This window comes from Camelus bactrianus, chromosome 7 (genome assembly GCF_048773025.1).
Source record: "Camelus bactrianus isolate YW-2024 breed Bactrian camel chromosome 7, ASM4877302v1, whole genome shotgun sequence".
NCBI lineage: Eukaryota > Metazoa > Chordata > Mammalia > Artiodactyla > Camelidae > Camelus > Camelus bactrianus.
Genome location: NC_133545.1, coordinates 16,115,225 through 16,141,099, shown reverse-complemented (window position 1 = coordinate 16,141,099; position 25,875 = coordinate 16,115,225). Strand labels below are relative to the sequence as shown.

The 25,875-nt window shown below is 40.1% G+C and overlaps 1 protein-coding gene and 1 long non-coding RNA gene across 17 annotated transcripts in view; one reads left to right on the top strand and one right to left on the bottom strand.

Annotated features, from left to right (window-relative positions):
- AGBL3 (AGBL carboxypeptidase 3) overlaps positions 1-12,800 on the top strand; it is an 85,227-nt gene extending 72,427 nt beyond the window's left edge. For 14 of the 16 annotated variants that reach the window (XM_045511006.2, XM_045511007.2, XM_045511023.2 and 11 more), the window contains 2 exons: positions 1,687-1,918; positions 12,179-12,800. In XM_045511006.2, the coding sequence (XP_045366962.1) occupies positions 1,687-1,918; positions 12,179-12,590 (644 nt within the window). In that variant the 3' untranslated portion in view covers positions 12,591-12,800. Of the gene's footprint in view, positions 1-1,686; positions 1,919-12,178 lie in introns of those variants that run through there. The other 2 variants (XM_045511017.2, XM_045511019.2) reach the window with 2 other exon arrangements.
- Positions 1-16,143, bottom strand: part of LOC141578132 (uncharacterized) — a 45,031-nt gene extending 28,888 nt beyond the window's left edge. The window contains exon 1 of the long non-coding RNA XR_012508077.1: positions 16,026-16,143. This is a non-coding gene — a long non-coding RNA (uncharacterized LOC141578132). The remainder of the gene's footprint in view (positions 1-16,025) is intronic.
- Between the last annotated feature and the right edge of the window lie 9,732 nt (positions 16,144-25,875).

The following is a 25,875-nucleotide window of genomic DNA, read 5'->3' as shown; positions in this document are numbered from 1 at the left end:
TCAGCAGTGTTAAGTGCATTCACGTTGTGGTGCACATGGGCTTCAGAACTCTTCGTCTGGCAGAACTGAAACACCATACCCATTCAACAACTGCCCATTCCTCCCTCCTCCCAGACCCTGGCAGCTACCCTACTTTGACTTTGGCTATTCTAGGTATCTTATACAAGTGGTATCAAATATTTAGAAGAAAAATGCAGTATTTGTCTTTTTTGTGACTAGTTTGTTTCACTTAGCATAATATCTTCAAGATTCATCTATGTTGTAGCAGATGCCAGAATTTCCTTCCTTTTTAAGGCTGAATGATAATCCATTGTATGTTTAGACCACATTTTGCTTAGTCATTCATCTGTCATGGGCACTTTAGTTGCTTCCACCTTTCGGCTATTGTGAATAATGCTGCTATGAATATGGGTATACAAATAACGCTTCAAGCCTCTGCTTTCAGTTCTCCTGGGCATATACCCAGGAGTGGAATTGCTAGATCATATAATAATTCTGTTTTCTATTTTTTGAGGAACCACCATACTGTTTTCCATTTAGACTGCACCATTTTACATTCCAGCCAACAGTGCACAAGGGTTTTAATCTCTCCACATCCTTGCCTATTATTTTCTGGTTTTTGACAGAAGCCAGCCTAATGGGTGTTAAGTGGAATAAACACTTTTAAAATGAACTTTATTTTTTAAAATTGTTTGTTAAACATTTTAATGTTATTATATGCTTATCACAATTAGCAAAATACACAATAATTCCTTCATATCATCTAATAAAGGTGTTTCTAGTTTCTAACATGCTCTTCCCATAGTTTACCCTACATCTCCATCCTTGTATTTCCTCACACATAAGCTTTGGAGACACCACTGATTTCTCTCTTCTCTCTCTCCATGTCTAATTCATTTGAAAATCCCCAGATATACTCAGGATACTCCTCTCCTTCCCTACTTCTCACCCTCCCAGCCACTGCCATCACCCTGGTCCAAGCTGCCATCCTCTCTCCTGCATTGTTTCAGCAGCCTTCCAAGAGATCTCCCTGCTTGTTTATCCTTGCCTGTGTTCAATCTGTTCTCAACTCAGCAACCAGCATGATCCTGTTAAAGCAAATCTCAAATGTGACACTCTTCTCAAAGCCTTCCAGTGGCTCCCTATTTCTCACTCAGTAAAAATCAAAGCCCTTAAAGCCTGTGAGGCCTTACGTGAACTAAGTACAAGTTACCTTTCTGAATTCACATTGTATCTTTCCCCTTGTACATTCTGCTTTAGCCACTTGTCCCACCTTGGTGTTCCTTGGACACAGTAGCACGCTCCTAGCTCAGGGCCTTTGCACTAACTATTCCCCTTGCCTGCATAGCTCGTCCCTCTGACAGCTGCTTGACTTGTTCCCTAACTCCTCTGACACAGCAGGTTCACAGGGAGGCCTTCTCTGAACACCTTTTTAAAAACAAAAATCAACCCCTCCCCCCAAGAATTCCCTATTCCCCTCCCCAGCTTTACTTTCTCCTGTAAATTTTACTGTCTGATATATATATCTTACTTGTTTATTTGCTTATTTGCTGCCCTGTAATTAAAGTATAAGCTTCAGATGGATAAGAATTTTTAGACAGAATTTTTGGCACATAATGCTCAGTAAGTAATTGTTTAACTAGTTCAGTTTATGTATCTACACATATTTTTATGGTTGCTCCCCAGATCTGCATCACAACTTAAACAGTAATATGAAGGAATGTACATCTTTCCAAAGCAAGAAGGCTGGCATAAATTGGACAGATGATGAAAAACGAATCTACAGGGATAAAGAAATAGCCCAAACTCAAGAAATACTGCAGTATTTGCTCCCCATCATGAAAAGCACTAAAAATGTGCAAACCACTCAGATAAAACAGATACTCAATCCAAGAATCAACTTTCAAATCCAACATCAGTAAGTCAATACAATTTTGTCATTCTTAGCTATTTAATACATACACTCTTTTATAAGGAAACAGGGGGCTTATTAATTCATTATCCTAAGAAACAAACACAGGATCTTAAAAACCTTGGCAGCTACACCACATTTGACAAAGGGACAAAGGCCTAAAGCCATAATAAAACACTGGATATGTGAAGGGGTAGGCTGTCAGGCCTTACTTATTTGATTGTTTATTTGCATGAAACCACTCATTCATTTGGATCTGTGAATAAAGTATGCATTAATAAAGTATGACCATGGCCTGACTTGAAATTTCTCAGGTGTGTTTAAACCTTATAGTCCTAGGGGGCAACCAGAATTAAAAATAACTAACCTGAGCTACTTCAGCTTATACATATTAAGAGGAAAGCAGAAAGGATAAGGCCAGATTTCTTTTAAAGATTAAAAAAAACAGAACCATCACTAAGGCCAAAAGGAAACTCATGTAAATAAAAGTAAGACAATGACAAGCTGAAAATAATATAATACTAATATTATCAATAGATTTTAATAAAGTACTTTCCATGTGCTGCACAGCATTCTGTGTTTATACACACACATTACATTCTACACATAAGGAAACTGAGGTAGAAACAGGTTAAGCAACTTGTCCAAGGTCACGCAGGCAATAGGTGGCAGAATTGGATTCAACCCTAACTAGACATTTTGGCTGCAGTCTTTCATCAGTATGCTTTGACATTTCTCTTCATAATATAAATGAAAAGCAGAGGACCAATATACTTAATATTCAAAAGCTGCCTACAAATCAATGACAAAATTATGAATATTTTAATAGGAAAATGGGCAAAGGCTATGAACCAGAAATTCAAAAAGAAAAAAAAAACCCAACATGGCCAATGATCATTTAAAAATGTTCAATCTCACTTAAATCCAAGCAGTAAAAATTAAAACAGTAATGAAATTCTCTTCATTTTTGTCTCTCAATAGAAGAATTCATTCACTGATTGTTGGAATATAAATGGGTACAGTGTCTAGAAGGCAATCTAACAATATAAATGAAAACTCCCTAATATCCACATTTGTTTTGACTGAATTCTACTTTTAGAAACTGATCCTAAGGGGAAAAAACCTAGGAAAGGGCTAGAAGATTTCTGTAGTGATACTCATTTCAGTATTGCTTATAAGAGTCAAAGAGAGGGGAGGGTATAGCTTAGTGGTAGAGTGAGTGCGTGCTTAGTTTGCACAAGGTCCTAGGTTCAATCCCCAATACCTCCATTAAAATAACTAAATAAGTAAACCTAATTATCTCCCCCCAAAATGAAAACAAAAAAGCAATAAATAAATTTAAAAAAATAAAATATTTTTTCAAAAATTAAAAGAGCCAAAGAAAAATAAAAATGAATCTAAATGTCCAACAATAGAAGACTGCTTAAATAAATTATGGTACATCCTAAAGTGAAAGATTATGTCGTTATTAAATATTATAAGTGTATATTAACTAACATGAAATGATGTTCACAACGTGTTAGTGAATAAAAGCTGCAGAACAGTTTGATTTGGTATGGCTGCATTTATAGATTATGTTTCTACATTTAATGTGTGCATATTATACACACTCACACATATATATCTAGAAAAAACTTTGGAAGCACATATTCCCAATAATGATTATCTCTGGATAGTTACAGTATTGACAGTATGATATTCCTCTTCATGCTTTTTTCCCTAAATTTTTATTAATGCATATTTCTTTATTGTATAATCAGCAAAGTCAATAAAAATCATAAAAATAGGCAACTGGTAGCAGTTTCTAGTAGGATGGGGTAGCTCTCATGCTGGGGAAGGCAATGCCTAACAGAAACTGAATCTAGTGAGTCAGCTAATATGAGAAGCAAACAGACAGTGTAGGCCAGGCAAACAAGGGACTGAGTATGATAGTATCAGCAAAATCAAAAATCAGGAAATTAACAGCAAAATACAATGGACCTACGCTCCCCATCAGGCAAAGAGGCTGAGAAGTTGAGAATCTGGATATAAGCAAGGGGTCTGAGAGGGGACAGTTAGGATGCAGCTTGAGTTTTAGTTATTATCTTCACAAAGAGATTTCTTATATATTTTGAACCTAGACATGCACTCAGTGTGGACTGGCCTGAGCCTGAGGGTGTAAATAAATGGTAGTCTTTATTGATTAAGAACTCTGTGGTTACATATAGCAAAATAATTCAAGCTAGCTTAATCAAAAAGCATAAGGTACAGTGGGGGGAAGAATTATAAGGAAATACAAGGCTATTCATGGAAACAAGAGAGAGAAGGAATTCAGGCAGGATTCAGGAAAGGCCTGGAACTGGGCATGGGAAGCTGTCCATCTTCAGTCTGTGCTTTTCTCTCTCTACAGAGAAGTTTTCACACCCCTTACTTAACTGACAAATCTGTACCCTATAGCAGCTTCACTTAAAAGACTAACTCATTATCTCTCATTCCCAATTCCAAATTGTAGGGAAGGATAGTATGACTGGCAGCCACTCCAGTGGGCAGAAGTCAAATAGTTGTAAATATGGCTGACTGAAGCCCTACCCTTGTGGATCTAGAGGCAGTCCCCATAGAAGGGAAAATTTTGCCTGGGGTAGATACTCCCCAAAAGTATCTAATAAAGGTATACATGGAAATATGAAAAATTAGGAGAGCAGAAAGCAAGACCATTCTTAACAAATGATCTCACTATATATTTAACATCATCCAATTTATATTTTTTGCTCTTAAAACTCATTTCCTTATGGCTGCCTTTTCTCTGTTTTCTGTATCCTTTATCTGACTGACTTGACACACATAGTATCACATGATGACAGGGTGGAATGAGAATAAGCAAAGAATGAAAAGAACTCACCTTTGCTAAACCATTTTAGGCATCAATCCAGTTTGGACTAGGGAGAGACTAGTTAATTAGTACTGTAACAGGTTGCAGAATTAACGTGCTAAAGGATATAACATCTGAACGTAACTACAGAACTGGAACTTAAATTGTTCTTTTCTCACGCCAGAATGAATAGGGTATAAGTGGATTACTAATTAATAGCATATTAGCAAGATGATATACATCTCTTAAATTATCACTGGTCATGGAGTAACAAATCTCACATCTGGAATCCCATCTGGTAGTGATGAAAATTCTTTTTTTAACATTTTTTATTGATTTATAATCATTTTACAATGTTGTGTCAAATTCCAGTGTAGAGCACAATTTTTCAGTTATACATAAACATATATATATTCATTGTCACTTTTCTTTTATAATTTTTTTTTTTTTGCAGGGGGGAGGTAATCAGGTTTATTTACTTTTTTTTTACTTTTTCAGTGGAGGTACTGGGGACTGAACCCAGGACCTAGTACAAGCTAAGCAGGCGCTCTACCATTTGAGCTATACCCTCCCCCCCATTGTCACTTTTTTTTTTCCTGTGAGCTACCATAAGATCTTGTAGATGAAAATTCTTGAGAAAGATTATGCAAATCAAAATCTAATTAGAGACTTTTTCACTTCCTGGAAGATGAAGCAAATGCATTTTCCCTATTCTTCCCACTAAAAACAACTAAAGACCCTAGATGTTGCATATAAAGCAAGCATAAGATAACTTTGAAAGGTGGGAAAAAGAAGGCAGACTAGCTAGGGACCTCAGAGCCAAGGAGTGACACAGTGGGAAGTGGCCTGGGGCTTCTTTTTGCCTCATATATTCAAGACTTGGAGCTGAAGAAGCCAACAACCTAGAAACACCAATGGGCACAGGCCAAGAAAAAAGAAAAAAATGACAATAAAAGCCTGTACTATATGACCAAAAGACCAGGAAAAGGATGGCCTACCAAAATGGAAAATATTCCTTTTCTAGTAGGAGACAAAAACCACACTACTCCAGCCGAACACTACAGATAAACAGTGGCTTCACTCCCACCCACATAAGCAGAAGCAGAGTGAAGGGTCTAGACTTCCACTCCTATGAGGTTATAATGAGGCATCTCTAACCCCCTGCTAGGTAGTGCAAAGACGGGTAAGTGCCAAGTCAGGACTTTCATCCCCACGGGCCTATAGAGACCCCCTCCTCAGGGTATCACCAAAGACCATATGGAGGGCCAAGACTTGTACACCCACTAGACAAAAATGAGGTGCCACTCCCTTTCCCTACCATGGGGTGTCAAAGGAGGCCTAGTGGAGAGTCAGAACTTTCACCAATACCCAGCAGTAATGAGGCCACCTTTACCATAGTGTCAGTGGAGGATGGATACATGGGAAGAGGAAACTCCTACACCTGCCCAGCAGGAATGAGAAGCTCCTCCCCTCTGGTGTCAGTGGAGTCCAAGTGCGGAACCTAGACTTCCACTTCCATCTGTCAGTAATGAGGTCTCACCCCTGCTAGACCAAAGTCACAAAAAGTCAGCTAAAGCAGAAGGTTTAAATAAGATCTAGAGTCTCATAGCATATAAGAATGTCTGTGTTTTAATCAGAAGTAAGTCATCACACCAAGAATCAAGAAGATTAAAATTGACTGGAAAAGATCATCAGTAAATGCAAACACTGAGATAACAGTGACGTTAGGATTTTCTGACAGATTTTTACAGCAGTCATGATAAAAATGGTTCAACAAACACAAACACACTTGAAACAAGTGAAAGAAAATATAAACTCTCAGGCATGGTTGGGGGGCAGAGAAGGAGAGAAAGAAATACAAGGTAATAAGAAAAATCAAAGGGAAATGGAATGGAAAAACACAATAATGGAAATAAAAAGCTCAGAGGCTCAACAGCATAATTGAGAGGACAGAGGAAAGAGTCTGTGAACTGGAAAAGAAAGAACAACAGAAACAACCCAACCTGAACATCAAAGAGAAAACAGACTGGAAATAAAATGAACAGAGCCTCAGAGACCTGTGGGACTAGAAATCAAGATCTAACATTCATGTTATCAGAGTCCCAGGAAGAGTAGGAGAAAGCAGGCAAGGCTGAAAAAGTACTCAGAGGTACTCATATTTACCAACTTGGCAACAGACATAAACCTAAAACTGAGCAAACCACTAACAGGACAAACCCAAAGAAATCCATGCCAAGATACACCAAAATTTAACTTTTAAAAACTAAAGAAAAAGAAAAATTCTTGAAAGCAGCCAGAGAAAAATGACACCTTATTTATGAGGGAAAACAGTTTGAATTGCAGATTCCTTATCAAAAACTAAGGAGGCTAGAAGTGGCACAATGTTTTCAATTACTGGAAGAAAGGAACTGTCAACCCATAATCCTACACCCAGCAAAAATAAAAGAGAAATCAAGAAATGCTGAGAAGAAGGAAAACTAAGAGAACTGTTCACTAGAAGACCTACACTAAAAGAATGGCTAAAGGAATTTTTCTAAACAGATAGAAAATAATTAAGGAAGGAACATCAGGAAAGAAGTAACATGCTGAGGAAATGTACAGGTAAATATAATAGGACTTCCTTCTCCTCTTGAGTTTTCTAAATGTCTTGATGGCTGAAGCAAAAATTATAACACTGACAATTATAAATGTGAGACGGTAAAGGGACATAAAGGGAGATAAGATTTCTATACTCAAGTTATGCATATGCAATGTAGTATCTAGTAACCACTCAAAAAGCTATTCAAAGAGATATACTCAAAAACATTATAGATTAAAAAAAAATGGAATTCCCCCAAATATTCACATTATCCGCAGGAAGGCAGGAAAAAGAAAACGATAGGGAAAAAACAGCAAACATAAACTAAAAAATAAAAGGCAGATTTAAGTCCTAAGATAACAATAACTATATTTAAATGTAAATGGTCTAAATATAACAATTAAAAGACAGAGATTGGAAGAGTGGATTAAAATATATTACCCAATGATATGCAGTCCACAAGAAACTCATTTCAAATATGATGTAGGTAGGCTGAAATAAAAGGATGGAAGAAAACTTATCATGAAAACAATAAAGCAGAAGTGACTATATTAATATCAGATAAAGTAGATTTCAGAGCAAAGAAAAGTATCAGAGACAGACAGGGACATTATATAATAAGGCCAACCCACTGAGAACATATAGTGATCTTATATGTGTATGCACAAAACTACAGAACTACAAAATATGTGAAGCAAAAGCTGAAAGGAGAAATGGATAAATCCACAACTGATCAAATCAGTAGACAGGAAATCAATAAGGATGTAAAAGAATTCAACACCACTGACCAATAAAATCTAATTTGCATTTGGAGTTTACTCCACTCAACAATAGCAGAATACACACTCTTTTCAAGTATGCATGGAGCATGTTTATCAAGATAGACCATATCCTGGCCATGAAACAAACTTCAACATATTTAAAATAATTTAAATCATATAAAGTGTATTCTCTTATCACAGAGGCATCAAACTAGAAGTCAATGCACAAAGGTAACAAGAAAACTCCCAAGTACTTAAAAGTTAAACAACATGCTTATGAACAATTCACGAATCAATGATGAAGTCTCAAAGAAAATAAAAACATGTATTGAATGAAAAATGAAAACAGTGTATAAAACTTGTGAGATGTGACTAAAGCAGTGCCAGGACAGAAGTATACAGAGCTAAATAAACACATACGTTAAGAGCAAAAGTCTTAAATCAATAAGCTCCTACTGCAAGAATTATAAAAAGAACAAAATAAACCCAAAGCAAAAGGAAGGAAATAATAAAGAGATGAAATTGAAAATAGAAAAATGACAAAGAGAGTCAGTGAAATAATTTGTTCCTCGAAAAGATCAATAAAAATTGACAAATTTCAAGCAAGACAAAGAAATAAAGGCACAAATTGCTAATATCAGGAATCAAAGAGGATACCCCTAAAGATCCTGCAGACATCAAAAAGGTAATAGGAAATACTACACACATATATTTGATAACTGAAAAAAAAGATTATTTCCTTTAAAAAATCACAAACTACCACAATCCACACAATATGGAACTGAATATCTGAATTCCCCTCCAACTATGAAGAAAACTGAATTTATTTTTTTTAAAACTCCCAAAAAAGAAATCTCCCACATGGCCTCACAGGAGAATTTTATCAAATATTTAAAGAAGAATTAGCACCAACTATAAACAATTTCTTCCAGAAAATAGAATAGGAAACAACACTTCTCGGTTTATTTTATGAAGCTACTACTAGCCTAATACCAAAACCAAAGGCATTGCAAAAAAGGAAAACTAAAGACTATCTCTCATAAACATAGCAAAAATCCTTAACAAAATATTAACAAATAGAATTCAGCACCATAGCAAAAGAATTATACACCATGACCGAGTAAGGTCCATTTTAGGAATTCAAGATTTGTTCAAAAATCAAAAATCAATCAGTGGGATGCATATTAGCAGACTAAAGAAGAAAAATCATATTATATTAATTGTCACCAAAAAAGCATTTGACAAAATTCAGTACCTATTCATAGTAAAAATTCCTAGAAAAAAATTAGAGGGAAATTTGCTCAACTTAATAAAGACTACTCTCACCACTCTTATTCAATATCCTGCTGGAAGTTCTAGCCACTGCAGTAAGGCTAGAAAAAGAAATAAAAGGCATACTGATAAAGGAAGAAATAAAACCGTCCCTATTTGCAAAAGACATTATTACCTATAATAGAAACCCCATAGAATCTACAAAAATAGACTTCCTATAACGAATAAGCAAATTCAGCAAGGTCTTAGAATACAAGATAAACATACAAAATTAATTATAATTCTATACACAAGCAATGAAGATGTAGACACTACAATTTAAAATAACATTTATAACCTCTCAATAAAAACAATACTTAGGTGTATATCTATCAAAATATGTACAGGGCTTGTATGCTGAAAACTACACAACATGCAAAAAAAAGTCAAAGGAGTTCTAAATGACTACAGAGACATAGCATGTTCATGGATTAGAAGACTCAATTCAATAAAGATGTCAGTTCTTCCCAAATAGATATACAAGTTCTACTTAATTCCTATCAAAATCCCAGCAAGACTTTCTGTAAATATAGACAAGATTATTCTAAAATTGATATACAAAGACATTGAAATAGCAAAAACAATTTTGAAAAAGAAAGATAACATGGAAAGAATCAGTCTCTCTGATTTCAAGATTTTTTATATAGCTACAATAATTAAGAGAATGGAAGTATAGAAGAATGGAAGAATGGAAGTAGTATGGAAGGAGGAATAGACATACATATCAATGGAACCAAACTGAGAACTCAGAAATAGACCCACACAAATATCCTTGACAAAAATGCAAGAAGCAAGTCAGTGTAGGAGAAAGAGCCTGTTTAACCAGCGTTGCTAGAGCAATTAAACATCCAGCGGCCAAAAAAATGAACCTTGACCTAAACTCATACCTTGTACAAAAAAATAACTCAAAATAGATCATGGATTTAACTGTACAACATAAATCTATACAACTTTTAGGAGAAAATTTTTCAGGATATAGAGTTGGGAGAAAGTTATGCTTTATACCAAAAGCATGATCCATAAAAGAAAAATTGATAAATTAGAATTGATCAAAATAACAGCATTTGCTCTTTGAAAGACTCTGGTAAGAGGATAAAAAGACAAGCTATACTATAGGAGAAAATATCTGCAAACCATATAAATAAGAAACTAGAATCTAGATTAAAGAAATTCTGAAACTCAATAGTAAGAAAACAACACAGGGAACTACATTCAATATCTTGTAATAACCTTTAATGAAAAAGAATGTGAAAACGAATATATGTATGTATATGCACAACTAGGACACTGTGCTGTACACCACAAATTGACACATTGTAACTGACTGTACTTCAATTAAAAAAACCAAATAGCTCATTTAGAAAACAGACAAAAGACATGAATTGATCATTTCACCAAACAGAATATACAGATGGCACATAACCACATGAAAAGACATTTCACATCTTTAGCCACTAGAGAAATGCAAGTTAAAACCACAATGAGATATCACTACACACCTATCAGAATGCCTATAATAAAAAATAGTGATAATACCTAAGGCTGATGAGGATGCAAAGAAATAGTGTCACTCATATTGCTGGTAGGAATGTAAAATGGTACAGTCACTTTGGAAAACAGTTTGGCAGTTTCTTTAAAAGCCAAATATATAACTACCATATGACCCAGCAGTTGCTCTCCTGGGCATTAATCCCAGAGAAGTGGAGACATGTTCACATAGAAACCTGTACACACACGTTTACAACAGCTTTATTTATATAATAGCCATAAACCAGAAACAACCATGTCCTTCAATGGATGAATCATTAAACAAACTATGGTACATCCATGCCATGGACTACTTCTCAGCAATAATAAGGAATGAACTACTGAGCCACAAAACAACCTGGATGAATCCCAGAGAATTATGCTGGGTGAAAAAAGCCAATCCCAAAAGGTTACATACAGTATGATTCCACTTATATGACATTCTTGAAATAACAAAATTACATAATTTGGGATGGGGAAGGAGGAAAGTAGGTATGACAGCAAAAGGGAAACATAAGGGAACTGTTCTGTACCTTGACTATATATATCCTGATTGTGTTATTGTTTATAGTTTTGCAAGATATTTCATTTTGAGGGAACCGGGTGAAGGGTGCATGGGATCTCCCTATATTATTTCTTCCATCTGTAGGTGAGTCCACAGTTATATCAAAATGAAGAGTTTAATTAAAAATATAGTTGCGATTCTGTGGTTAAAAAAATGGAATTTTAAAGAAAAACTAAGAGGCTTTAGCTACAATCAGAAATTTATAAAAACTCCCTTTCTTGAGGAAAACTTCTCTCTCTTGAACTCATATTGATCTTTTTACTGACTAAAGGAAGAAAACTTAGAACATGTATACTGAATTCATTCTAATAGAATAAACAAAGTAGATTTTTAGAGCAAAGTGGAATTTTAGAGAACATTTACTTCAACAAGATATATAAGCAAGGAGCTGAGGTCCAGAGTGGCCAATATATCAGGAGGGGAAGCCTTGGGTCAAGGCAGGTATCCAAGTAAACATATACTGTAGGCATTCAGAAATACAGGATTAGAGTAACGCTGAAAAATCATGACCAGAAATGAAGTTAGATCATTCTCATAGAAATAATGTTAAAAGTCATAAGGAAGAATGAACTTACTAAAGGAAAAAGATATGATTTATACTATGACAATACCTAAGGACTACAAATACTTAGGGTACATACTGGGCAAAAACTCACATATTTCATTTCTTTCCTAGACCTCAGCCGTCTACTTACATAAATATAAAGAAATACAGCACATCTTGGACACCACCCAGAAACCCCCCTCTTAGAAGCCAAAGGAATCTTCCTGTCAACTCTTCAGAATGTCTCCAGTCTGTGTCCCAGAAGTCATCTGAAAGTTTGTCACCTCTCAAAGGACCCAAGAAGAAGAAAAAACATTCTCGAGCCAAGGCCACAAAGACAAAAGACATGAAACATGTCAGCGGCAAATGGGAGACTACTCCCTCAAGTTTTGAGAAGGGTGCAGACCAGAGTCTGCAGGCTGAAGAATCCAACCAGCAAGGCTCGCTACAAACAGCCCCCCATCTAATTAAAAATAAGGGAGAGCAACCGAAAAAGAAGGATGGCCAACCCACCTTCTGTTTGATGTTACAAACGGACAAATAATCTAGCTTTATGCTGCTCTGAAAACTGTGGATAAAAGACAACATACGCTTACATAGAAAAAAGAAAGAAAAAGAAAAGCCCTCCCTATCCCCAGCCCCTACACCTCCAGGTGAATGTACTACAAGTTCGCGATGTCTTATCTTCTTCCACTGGAACATCTTTCAGAGAATTAAAAAGAAATACAGAGAAAATATAGAAAATTAAAAATCACTTATTTATATTTAATTTCTGTCAATAAGGAAACAATCTCTGAACTTTTGATTTCTTCCAAAATGACTTATTCATACAACACCTCAAAGAAGGAATGGCATGTACTATCACTGACATTATGTCCCTCCTGGGCACGTCAGTGAATCAGTCAACAAACAGCAATTCCTCAATTCTTAGCTTCAGGAAAACAAAAACCTAAACAACAAAGACATTCCCCCTTAAACCTATCATTGTTTTTATTAGTTAATTTCTAAATTCATAGATTAATTTAAGGGACTTGAAATTTAAAACCACTCATTTCTTATTTTGTAATTTTCTGGAAATTGTCATTTCAGATTTGGTCATGATATTTTTTGCTATTTAAATATCCTTAGGTTTTATGTAGTTAAATTTTCCCTTTAAAAACGAATAATGGGGCAGAAATCCAGTTGTGGAACTGCAGCCTAGGACAATCTTCCACCCACTCCCAGGTAGAATACCAAAATGGCTAAAAAAAAAAAAAAGTCTTTAGAAATTGTCCTAAGAACATAAAAGGTAAGAAACATTCATTCAAGAAAATCTACTAAATCTCAGTAAGAGCAGTTAGAGTTTGTGGCACTTAAGCCACAACCCCTTTCTCCCTTCACCCCAGTTCCCACGAGGGAAATTCCACTCTCCCAAGTGTGTGACCAAGGACACTCAGATCGCACTCCCCAGCTCCCAGTCAGCGGCTGTGGTCTCTCCCCTAGCAAGGCAGCCTGCTAGCATTTCTCACGCCCCACCTCTGTGTTTCAGAGACTAAATTCCAGGCAAGTACAGCCCAGAGGTCAGAGCCTCCCGTCTTCTACCCAACAAGAGGGCAAAGTCTCTTCCCCAGGTTCAGCTGGCCAAGAAAACTGGTGTCCCAGTCAGCTTTGCCCCAGCTTACTCATAGGGTGCAGGTTCCATGCAGGGCAAAAGGACCAGAGGCTACTGCCCTACCCAGCACCATGCTCAAAAAGCAGAGGGGTCACTCTAGAAGAGGTAGGTCACCATCTCCACCCTCAGCTCCACAGCTGTGGCTCAGTCAGCCCCAGGAGGAGAGGCATTCCACAAGGACTGAGAGCTCTGAAGGTCTCCACACCTAAACTGATTTGTTTGGAACAGTGTGGAGAAGGGTGCTGTCAAAAAGTAAGGAGATTCAGGTGGTTAGCAATTAAGAGGAGGCTAGTACCTTAATAAGAGCAACAGACTCAACCAGAGCACCGCTCTGTTGCCAGAGGGAACCAGTGAAAGTGACAGCTAGAAAGCCGCCCTAGGGTTTAAAAAAAAGACTTTAAGTAAAAAATAGCCAACTAGACACATTTAATTTTGCTCCTTCTCAAAAAGCCACTAAAATAATTTTATTTTTTAAGACAAAGCTACAAGAATGAAAATAGGAAAGGCCATTATGGAAGCTAGAAAGCAGAACAGCTTTAAACATCTCAGCTTCTAGTGAAAGCTAGATGGAATGCATCAAGGCTTTTAAAATTATAAAGGCAAATTATTTTTAACCTTAAATTCTATGGTCTTCTAGCTTTGATCAAATTGAAGAGTAAAATGAAGAATAAATCAAGAAGAGTCTTTGATGCAGGAAATTTGATATCCAACATAGGACAGAGGCAAACAGAATCCCAGGATGGTGGCAGCGAAATGAAATGGCAGGATGCCAGATGTGTATCAGCCCAGACTGGAGCAGACTGGAAGGCCCTGGGGAGATCTTCCTGGGAAGAGATCAAGTACCAGGCATACAAATTTCTTGAAAAAGGATTTGATGGTTAGGTTAGTGTTAAGAAAACCAAGCAAACAATCAAAAAAATTAAGGCGATTATTACCTCCAGAAAAGACAAAAAATTATGCAGGAAAAGAAAAGAAATCATAATTTTATACATGGCTCAGCTACTGTACATGGTATTTACATAGTTAAAAAACTGTAGACACTGAGTACAATATTTAAACAAAACAACCAGTTTGGAAGGAAGAGGGAATTAGGACTTAAACTTGTGGAACAAGTCAGGAAGGAAAAAGCGAAATCTTCCCCTTCTATAGCTGAGTCAAAAGATTACTCCTGAAACTGAAAAATCAAGAAGTACCATGATAAGCATGTTACTTATAGAACAGAGGTAAATTCTAAACAATCAGCTAAAACAGGTGAGGTGCTTACCCTGGAGAAGAGGACAGTATGGGACTGCTGTTTCCCATAACAAACTTCAAAGAATTGACTCTTTAAAAACTGTGCATTCTAACTTCAAATAATTTTTTAAATGTGTATACTCGTATCTCTCTTCCAGTGTGTCAGTTCATTCACCAGTGTGCAGTTTTCAGGGTGACTAGTTCATGACAGTACCAAAAAATTAATTTTATCTCTGCATTGAAGGCATTACTGTGAAAGCTGACTAAATACTTAGAAATCGTGCTTTCAATGATAATAGCTATCATCACTGTGTGCCCAGTACTGTACTAAGAACTTTCATGCATTATTCCCAGTCTCCACAACAGCCATGCAAAGTAGGTATTGTTTCCATTTTGCAGGTGAGAAACTGATGCTCAGAGAGGTTAAAGAACTTGCTGATCTGTCAGAGCCCCCCTGATCCCAAAGCTTCTGTTCTTCCTTTCTATCAGACCCCATCACCTCTCTCTAGGGTTTGAGTTTAAAAGAACTACAAAGGGGGGTGGTATGTGGTGTGTGTGGAATGTAGCAGTTCAAAGAACTCCTCCTCTAGGGGAAGGATGGGGAGGGGAAGAGGAACCCCGAAGGATTCAGCAACATTACTAGGTAGTTGTCTACTGACTTAACCAAGCTTAACCCCAAATTGGAATTTCCAGCTGGTCATGTGAGCACAGAAAGCAATTTTTAAACTCTAGCAGGGTGCCCCTAGAATTACAAAAATAAAAGCTCCATTCTGCCCTTATTTTGAAAGAAGAGATGTTCCAGCTGCTCATGCAGGGCCTGAACACACTGGTGAGAACACTAAGAAGACAGGGTTTTGTGTCCAGAGACACCCAGTCATCCTACAAAGCTGATTTCTGAGAAGGAGGGGACAGGTGGTATAACTGCTTCCCAAGGGGTGACCTTGGTTCTGGGATCTTGGACCAGATGCTCTTAAAGGTCCCTTCTGAGTGAGATTCTAGATTGTGTTTATCTTGGTGTAAAATATTAAGAGCTTTGAGAATGTCTTAGCCAGTCTCCTTCCTGGAATTGTTGCATGAAATAATCAAGACACTTACCTGGCTCTTTGAGTCTACTGGTTGGTTGGTTCAGGTGTGGGTAAAGTACTGGGTTTGGTAAACAACAATGTTGTTTACATTCTTTCTTTCTGAAAAGTCATGGGCCACCGGCAAGAAATGAAAGTGAAATCAGGGGGTGGTGTCATCAGCAGAAATGTGCCAAAGTTCAGAGAGCTGTTTACTGCGCCTGCCAGCCGGTCATAAGCTCAGGGCTGCATCGAGCTGCTGTTCCCCTCTCCACCCGCCTTGATTCTGGAGCCTGACATTATTAGGAAGCCAGCAAGAAAGACAGATCAACCGAACCTGATTCCCTGCTCCTCCTCTATGAGTGTTTTGCGGGTTCTGCATCTTCTTTTTTGTAAGTACCTACCCTGCATGCCCCACAGCTCCCCGACGCCTGCCCCTCTGTAAGACAGGTTTGTTTTCCTCTCAGACTGCATTCTAGCAATAATGGGCTCAGGGAAAGGACTGGAAGTCAGGCTCTGGGACCCCCACCCCCAGGTATGACCCACTCCCGTGTGCCCTGCTGTCCTCCCCTCTCCTCCCTTCAGCATCACCCTGTGTGCCTCTGGCCTCAAAGATGGTGAGGTAGTGCCAGGATAACTGGTTAGTAATGCAGGGGAGAACCACGGGCAGCAGGGTTTTGCGTTTTGCACCTGTATGCATATGAAGAAATAGGCGGCCAAACAAAAGCAGATCACTGACTCGCGGTAGCTAAACTGTTACTCAAAGGTAGTTACAGAAACACTTGTCCTTAAAATACGCACTGGGGGTTAGGACTGTCAGAAGGAACTGTGTTCTTGACTCAGAAGACAGCAGGGTCTAGGAGCTTTTCAGACCCTATGTTATGGGACTATATTGCTTCTCACACCTTGATGGAAATTCATGGTAGGATTTTAGTTCTGTTGGTGCAGATCTTAAAAGATGTTTTTTTAATATGGGCTGTTTCCCTAATAATTTCCAGTGTAGCTTCTTCACCTGTAAAATCAAAGGCTTCTTTGGGAAAAGATAAATAGAAGCATACATGTGATTCTGTCTTTCCTTCCTCGCTCATGACAACTGAAGTACATTTTCCAGAATCTTCTTCCTAAACCTCATCTCTCCCAAAGTCCCAAATCCAAGAATCAGTTCATATGACATTCTCCTTTTGATTCTGCACAGTCCCCTTTCTCAGTACTCTTTCTGGCTACCCCTCTGCTTTATCTAACTACTAAGACTGTTTACCAAATTTCACTTTTATGTAAACAGAACACATGATTCTGGACATATTTTTAATGCAAAAAGAACACTCGCCCATAAAGCCCAGAGATACCAGGGCTAACATTAACATTTTAGAACATTTATTTTATTTAGTCTCTTTCTTGCAGTCACACTATATAGTGTGACTGTAGATCTGGTTTTTCTAAAAGCTGCATAGAGTTTTACTATCTTGATATGTCATAATTTAATCCTAATGTTGGGCATTCAAGTTGCTTCTCATTTTTTGCCAAAGTAATACTGTGATGAACATTCCTGTACATAAATCATCAACTGCATTTCTGATTGCTGCCTTAAGGTAGATTCATAAGTGGAATTACTTGGCCAAAAGATATGATGATTTTTAGGGGGTTTAGTGCCTTTTGCCATATTGCCTCCCAGAAAGTTTTCACAGCCAACATCATTGTATGAAAATGCCAGTTTTACTGCACTCTTGGTATCAAGTGTTTTTACCTGCAGTTCTGATAGGAAAACTCATAGGTTATTTACTTGGCATATCTTTGATTACTTTACAGAAGGTATAGACTTTTTTCATGTTAGTTGATGTGATATAGGATTTATAATAAGAAATGTATGTTTAGTCTTTATCCTCATTTCTGTCACAGAGCTCCTAAAACCCTTGGAATTAGTCCTAAGTGACAATAGAGGCAAAGGTGTCTTTTTTAATCATTACAAGCCCCTTTCAGCCACCTCTGAGTTTATGTTAACAACTGGACTTTTGGAAAGTCCCTAGGGATGGCGGCTGGTTGCCAGGGGAAACAACCACGTCATTAGAGGGTTGGAACTTTCAGCCCCACCCCCAACCTCCAGGGAGGTGAGTGGCTGGAAACTGAGTTCAATCACCAATGGCCAGTGATTCAATCAACCGTGCAAACCTCCACAAAAGCCCCTACAGTACAGAGTTCAAGAGCTTCTGGGTTGGTGAACAAGTGGAGGTGCTGGGGGTGGGGGAGTGACAGGCCTAGGGTGGGCATGAAAGCTCCACGACCCTTTCCCCCACCATCCTTTGCCCTATGCATCTTCCATTTGGCTCTTCCTGAGTTGTATACTTTTATAATAAACCAGTATTCTAGTCAGTAAACTGTTTTTCTGAGCTCTGTGAGCTGCTCTAGCAAATCAATCAAACCCAAGGAGCGGGGTCACAGGAAACTCCAAATTTCAGCTGGCTGGTCAGAAGCACAAGCGACACCTTAGACAGGATTGGCACTGGGGGATCAGGGGAGGTGGCACTCAGCTTGTGGGACTGAGCCCTTAATCGTGGGATCTGACGCTATCTCTAGGTAGATAATGTTAGAATTAAGTTAAATTGTAGGATATCCAGGTGTCACAGAGAATTCCTTGGTGGGGAAAAACCCTCGCACATTTGGTGTAGGGTACAGATAAGGAAAAAAGAGTTTTTTATAGTTAACTATTTTGCATTCCTTCTTATGTGAAATACCTCTTCATATGCCTCGTCCATTTTTATGGGGTTAATGTTTTTCTTATCTATTTGCATAAACACTTTTTATATTAGGTACATTAATCATTTCATATTTGGTACAGATATTTTCCATGCTCAATAACTTTTAATTTTGTTTTTGTTGTATAGAAATGTATATTTTAAATAGTTAAATCTGCACAATTATTTTCTTTGTAGTTTCAATTTGCTTTTAAGTTCAGAGCAATCTTGCTCATTCATAAATCAAATAGGTACTTGATTCAGTGACTCTAGTCTGCCTTAGGCCTCTTAAAGTGAAATACATCTTCAAGTGAATTGCATCTTAAAGTGAATTAATTAATATAACAAATATCTTAGGAAGTTTAATCTTTAAAGACACAGACAGTCTGTTCTCATAGAAACTGGGATTTTGCATGGCTTTATTCTGTACCCCTAGGCTCACACGGCCTCAGCTTTCTCAACCCTGTCAAATGACAAAACTGAAACAGTTTAGTAACTTACTCATTCCCTCATTCAAGGGAAAATAGTCCCCGGGTCCGGGGAGCACAGCGCCTCACAAGCAGCAGAGCACCCTTCCCAGGGATTCTGGGTAAGAGCGAGCCTCATAGAGCATGAGAAGAGGTAACTCAGAAACAGGGCAGGACTAGCTAGCTAGGAGGTGGGGATGCCTTATAAGCCAGCAGGTCCTGTTTTCTAGGGAAGGTGAGATGACTAAAGCTGCTGGAGGATTGTGGTTGGTGTATGTCAGGTTTCCTTGACTTGTTTTTCATGCAGGCTGACCTGGGTTTACAGCTGTGACCTGGGTCGGGCCACTGGGACCACCTCCATTTTGTGGGTCCCGATACAAGAATTAACTTTATCAGCCCAAACCTAGACTTCAGTAGACTTTGGGAGGGGATCCCCAGATCCCCAGCACTTTTGTCAGGACACAGACCTTTTTGTCCACTTGGCAGCAGTAGGGAGGTGGGGGTTCTAACAGCAAAGACCCTGGCAGAGCAGAGAATGCAAAGGAGTAGCCACCTCGGCCCTTTCCCGCAGCATGCCGCCCACCAGGAAGCGAAAGGCCACGGTTAGCGCCCCACCAAGAGTGACCAGGGAGATTCGCTTTCTGAGGGATGAAGGGGGAGGCCCGTAGCATCTGCTACTCTGTCTCTGATTCACTTTCTTTGAGTTATTTTGTATGTGTTAAGAAGCCATTTCATATGCATTACAAACTCTCAGGTGAGAATAGCATCCTCTTGTGTGAGTGTGAGGGTGAAGTCCTGGAAGACTTAGCCCCTCTTCCATCCAATTCTCAAGACACCTTCTGCAAAATCGAAGGCTTAAGTCTTAGTGGCTGTCCGTATATATATATATATACACTTAGTGACGCTGGGGGCAACTACCTTCAGTAGGTTTACAGCAGGGCTGGGCGCCGCTCCTCTCTCCCAGCCCAGAAACCCTCTGCACTCCCAGCACCGCCACCTGGGACCTAGTGCCTTAGGTTTGGAGGAGCAGAGGCCTGAGCTAACAAAGCATTTGGTTAGGAAATAATCCAAACCTGGCCTTCAAGGCCCTCAAGGACCTGGGTCCACTCACCAGTCCAACTTCGTCCTGTCCCCTCCCCTCAGTCGCTGGGCTGCCACCTGCCCCAGGTCTGTTCCTCTCCCAAACAGGAATTTATAACCACTGCAGTGTCTTCTGGAAGGCTCTCTTCCTGGCTCTTTCACATCCCTCAGGCCTCAAATCAAATATCTCCTTGGCAGACAGGCCTTCCCTGACCCTCTAACTGAGACTCCTACCAGGTTCTCTCCTTCATGTCATCCTGTTTATTTGCTTCCCAAAACTCTTCAAAAATTATAATTATCTTTCTAAAAATACACATTTGGTGTTTGCATCCCCAGCTAGAGCGCAAGCTCAACGAAGGCAGGCCAGGCCCCTGGTTTGCCCTGCACGTTACTGATTCCCCGGGGCCTGTGACTCAGTGCATCAGCCAAAATGTGTCATTACTGGAGTCACAAGATGAAACCCTGGCCTGGTCAGTAGAAGGGGGCAGGGCAGGAGAGGGGCGGGGGCAGGACAGTCAAGAGTCACAGCCAAAGGCAGTCACTAGTTTCTGGCACTGTTACTTGTCTTCAGAGTCGGCTTTGCATCCTGTGACTCTTAGCCTCCTGTAAACTGCACTGTGAAGTCCCACCAATAAAAACCAAACGAGGATGGGTCCCAAGGTGCACGCAATTTCTTGTTTTTAAGGGCTTTTTCCCCTCGCCTAAATTTTGTTTGACCTTTGTTCCCAACTGGACCACCTACTTGCTAGCAGGGGTTAATAAGCAACAAAACAACTGAACAAACAGCAAGTTAATATTAACGGAGCCGCTGAGACAGCATTTCCAGCTATTTCAGTAGCTTGCTGGATGTGGAGATGGGGAGACGGTGCTCTGCCTCTATACTGCAGTCTCATGGTGTAGTCATGTTTCTGCTGGCAAAGCTGTTTTTATTTACATGGAAAAATTAAGTAAATCAAAACATCACGCGTCCCATAAACAGGTGGCGCTGGCCTGGCGTCCATGGGGCTCTCTGCCACTGGGGCTGCTGCCACCACCCAAACACATCGTGGCCCCGTTTTTAAAGAACCTGGGCTCATATTTCTGCCAAAGGATATGACACATTTCCCTTTCTTCTTCCCTTTTTATTTTCGTCAGGAGCCACACCCAGACCATGAACACACTCATCCTAACTGTGTTCAGCCAGAGAGATTTTCATCAGGGCTGGTGCCTTCCACTGACAAGTCAGCATCCCACTGGGCTCTCTTCTCCATCGGATTCTATTTCCCTGGCTTTATTCTGCTAATGTTTTCTTCCCTGGGCTTCACTTCTCTGCCCATTTATGCTGCAGTCCCGCCCCTCCGCCTTGACCTTGCTCCTTCCCTCTTCTCCCCCTTCTCCCCAAACCACAGCTTCATCAGCCACGTCACAGCAGGCACCAGTCCATGTACACAGATCAAATTAACTCACTCCAGTCTTACAACAGTCCCAGGAACAGGAGGCAGATGGGTTACAGGTGAGGATGTAGGACGGGCAAACTTGTGACATACCCAAGATCACGCGGCTGTGAGCGACAGAACAGTGGCCAGACCTGAACCCAGGCGGCCTGGCCCTAAGGTCCCCGTTCTTAACACACCTCCCTAACACCATCCTGGAGTCATCAGTGCCAGACACCAGCAAGGCCAGCTTCCTGGAGTTCAGGTCCTCCCGTGAAGCTCAGTTCATGAACTCCAGCACTACTTGTCTCCCCCAGAATTTCACTTCTCTGAGCTTCAGTTTCCTCTCTCTAATAATAGTAATTTAAATAATACTTAGTAATGTTCCACATGCTCTACATAAATTACCTCACTTAATTTCCATAACATCTACAGAACAAGTTCTGTTACCATACCCATTTTGCAGATAAGAAAATGAGTCAGAGAAACATTCAGCAACTAAGGTCATGTAGCTGGTAAATGGCAGGGCTGGAATCTGAACCCACACAGCTTCACAGTCTATGTTCAGAACCACCAGGACACACAGCTTCACAGCCTATGCTCAGAACCACTACTCCACACCGTCACCACCATGCAAGATGAGAATGATGTGAAGTCTGTGCACATCATACTGTTGTGAAGATCAAAGGGGATAAGGCATGGGAAGGGTTAGCCTCAGGAGGCATTTGCTCAGGTTCTTACAGTGATTTCAGCATCCTGCCAGACAGGGCTCACCAGCCACCGGCTGTGTGACCTTGGGGAAGTTACTGAGCCTCGCTAAGCCTGTTTTCTTCTCTGGAAAATGGAGAAAATAAACAGTAAGTCTGCTCTCATAGGGTTGTTCTGAGAACTAAATAATACTCACCAAGTGCTTAGCACAGGGCCTGGCACGGCACAAAGTCAATGCTCAAAAAGATTCTGAGGTCAGTATTTGGTTATGAACAAGCCCTCAATCAAATTAGATTCCTTCTTAGACGCCTTCCAGTGATCAAAAAGACTTCTTAAAGCAAGTCCTGCCCTCTGAGGTCCCCTATGGCTTTCTTACATCATTAAGGAAAAGAAAGGCCGGGAGATGAATTTGTAGCTGATAACAACCTAATATCCTACTTGTTTTCTCCTTTGAGCTTCTATTCCATGAAACTTGCAAAATGTGTAGTGTCTGACAGCAGCAAAATGATAACATCCAAGTTTACCAGGCAGTTCTCAAGGCCGTGGCAGTGACTGCTCCGGGTGGCACCAGGTTGGGGGCAGGGAGGTGGGGGGTCAGGAGGAGCTGTGGCCCCTCAACCTCAGCTGTCTCCACAGCTAGAGTCCGTTCTCACCAGTGCTCTCAAAGCGGCCAGCCCCTGAAGCTACAGGTTCACATACATATCTGAGAAAGAGGGGATAACCCTGAGGAAACTTCCATTTAGGAAATGGTAAGAATAAAAATAAACAGAAAAGGATCAGATGGAGGAGAACCGGGACAGACAAAGTAGGCCAAAAAAATAGGGCGGTGTTTAAGAAGCTCTCCGTGCCACAGCTGATGCTCACGCAGCCATTCGTGGGTCATCGGCGGATATTTCCTGAGTGCCCACGATGGGCAAGGTGGCCCTGGGTGTTGGTGATGTAACAGTTAAAGAAAGATTCTGATGGACAGATGACAGAGACAGACAGCCACAGACACAAAACAATGCGTAACGGACAAAAATCCCTGCCCTCGTGGAGTGTACATCCTACTGGGGGCTGTAGGGGGAAGGCAATAAACAGTATGTAGAATGTTGGATGGTGCAAAATGCTACAGAGGGAGAGCAGGAAAGGGGACAGGGAGTGCTGTGGAGGGGCTGTTACAGTCTAAAATGCCAACCGGGGACGGCCTCACTGAGAAAGGGACATCTGAGCAGAGCCCCAAGGGAGGCAGACGTGATAAATGGAAGAGCATTCCAGGCGGGGAATTCCAAGTACCAAGTCCTGAGCATGCCTTAAGTTTCTGGAAAATGCTCAAGAAGCCAACGTGCAGAAGCTGAGGGAGGGAGTGGAGAGCAAGGATAATGGGAGAAGAGGTCCCAGAGGAGACACGGGCACTAACGGCACTGAGGAATCCTGTGCTCCAAGAAGCAGGGAGATTGCCAAGTTATTGTTAATGTTGTCCGTGGAAAGAGGGCACCCTGGCTGCGAGAGTCACCCTCGGTAAGAAGCTCCAGAACATGTTCACCCCCATGGGGAAGAGCACGCTGTGTTCTTCACTGGTGGAGGAATTCAGATGTTCCAGAGCCGAGTCCCCACCCTCCTGGAGGGGGAGCTCCACTGAAGGGGACACTCTACGGGCACTCACATTCCTCTCCACTGGGCGCACAGAAGGGCTTACTACACACTTCATGAATGACAGAATTTCTGCAGAGGGTGGACGGGCGGTCATCTGACAGGAGAGGTGGGGCAAGGTCGGTGCTCTTTGAGGTTACCCTCCTGACAAAGGTTCAGGCAATGAACTTGGGAAATGGAGAGAAACTAAATAAGCCCCTGCTGTGTATAAAGTATTGTTACTGAATATCATTAGACATTCAGGCAGGAAGAATGCATTCAAAAAACAGGAAGAGGTGGTTTTTTTTTTTTTTGGTTGGTTTTGTATAAGTCAATGTAGAGAAGGGAGTTTTGTGGGGATCTCAAAAGTTGGGATAAGATGAAAATGTAATATGTGAAGCCATGATTAGAATGGTGACAAATTAGAAGTTATAAATAAGTGTATGATCAATATTTGTATAGAACAGTTACATAATGATTAAGCTGACATATTTTAGCATGTAAGAAAGAAGTGCTTGGGAGCTGGAGGTTGGAGCTACAAACCTCTACGTACAGGAACAAAGGTACGATGGGCAGTCTGTAAAGTCCGTTGTGACTCTGACACTCAAGAGGGCAAATGGTGGGACTTCAGCCATCAGAGGTAACTAAGTGGCAAGAACCAGCTGCCTGCTCAGTCAGCCCTTCTTAAGTGTTCCTTACAGTCAAGGGACAGGAAGACCTATGCTGGGGAAAGCTCTCTGCCCGCCAAGTGTCTTGGACTCAAGGCATGGGCAGCCAGAGGGATTTTCAGTGCATCAGTCTGCCAGAGCTCTGATCCTCCCTCAGACACAACCTCATGAAAGTTTCACTCTGTTAACATGAAAGTGACAGGAACATAATTTAGAAGATTAGGCTATGATGTTTGTGCCTCTATCAGCCACCATCCTATCAGTGAGAGAACTTCAGAGGTGCTTAACCATAAAACGAAAACCAACAAGCAAACTGCCTCAGTCTGAGAATGTTTTTCCTTCTGTTTCTCTAATTGGGAATCTGCTGCCCTGTGCTCTCTGGTGACACAGGTTAAGCCACACACTGGCTTGGAGTCCAGATCTGTGTTTTGGTCCAGAGCCCCTACTGCCGCAAAAGGGTTATGCTCTATGACAACCATTATGATGGCAAAAGGCTAGCAGCCTTTATTTGTAAAGAGCTCATACACATGGACAAACAAAAACTGTAACTGAAAATGTTAACAAGGGAAAAAAAAGGGAACTGACAGCACTCCCCAAGAGTAAAAACAGAGATGGTCAACAAACACTTGAAAAACATTAAACTTTTCTTGTTAAAAAGAAACAGCAATGCTGTGTCATTTTTCATTATCAAAGATGGAAAGACAAGAATATTCAAACAGGGAGGACGATTCTCTTAAACCACCGGTGGAAGGATAGTGATTCACAAACGTAGTCACCATGGCAAATTTATAACATTACAAAAGTGTCATAAAATATAATATATATACCATACATGATGGTACAGCTGTATGTAGCCATTAAAAATAGTGTCTAAGAAACATTTCCAGTGACATAGGGAAATACTAATGCTATGCTTATGTTTACAAAGTGGAGTACAAACATATGTTTATGTGATACCAGCTGTGTATAGAAGGAAATGGGTCGTTGAGTGATTATTTCTAGGACCTGAAGTAATGGATGATTCTTAGTCTTGTCTCCATGCTTTCATGTATTTTTCCAGTTTTCTACAACCAGCATGCATTACATTATTATAAATGGAAAATTTCACCTAAAAACAGCAACAGTGACTCAACAGTCTCCCCTTCTGCCCTCTGAAGGAAGCACAGGCTTATCATCAAAGGGAATTAAAAAGCTCATTGTGGTGAGAAT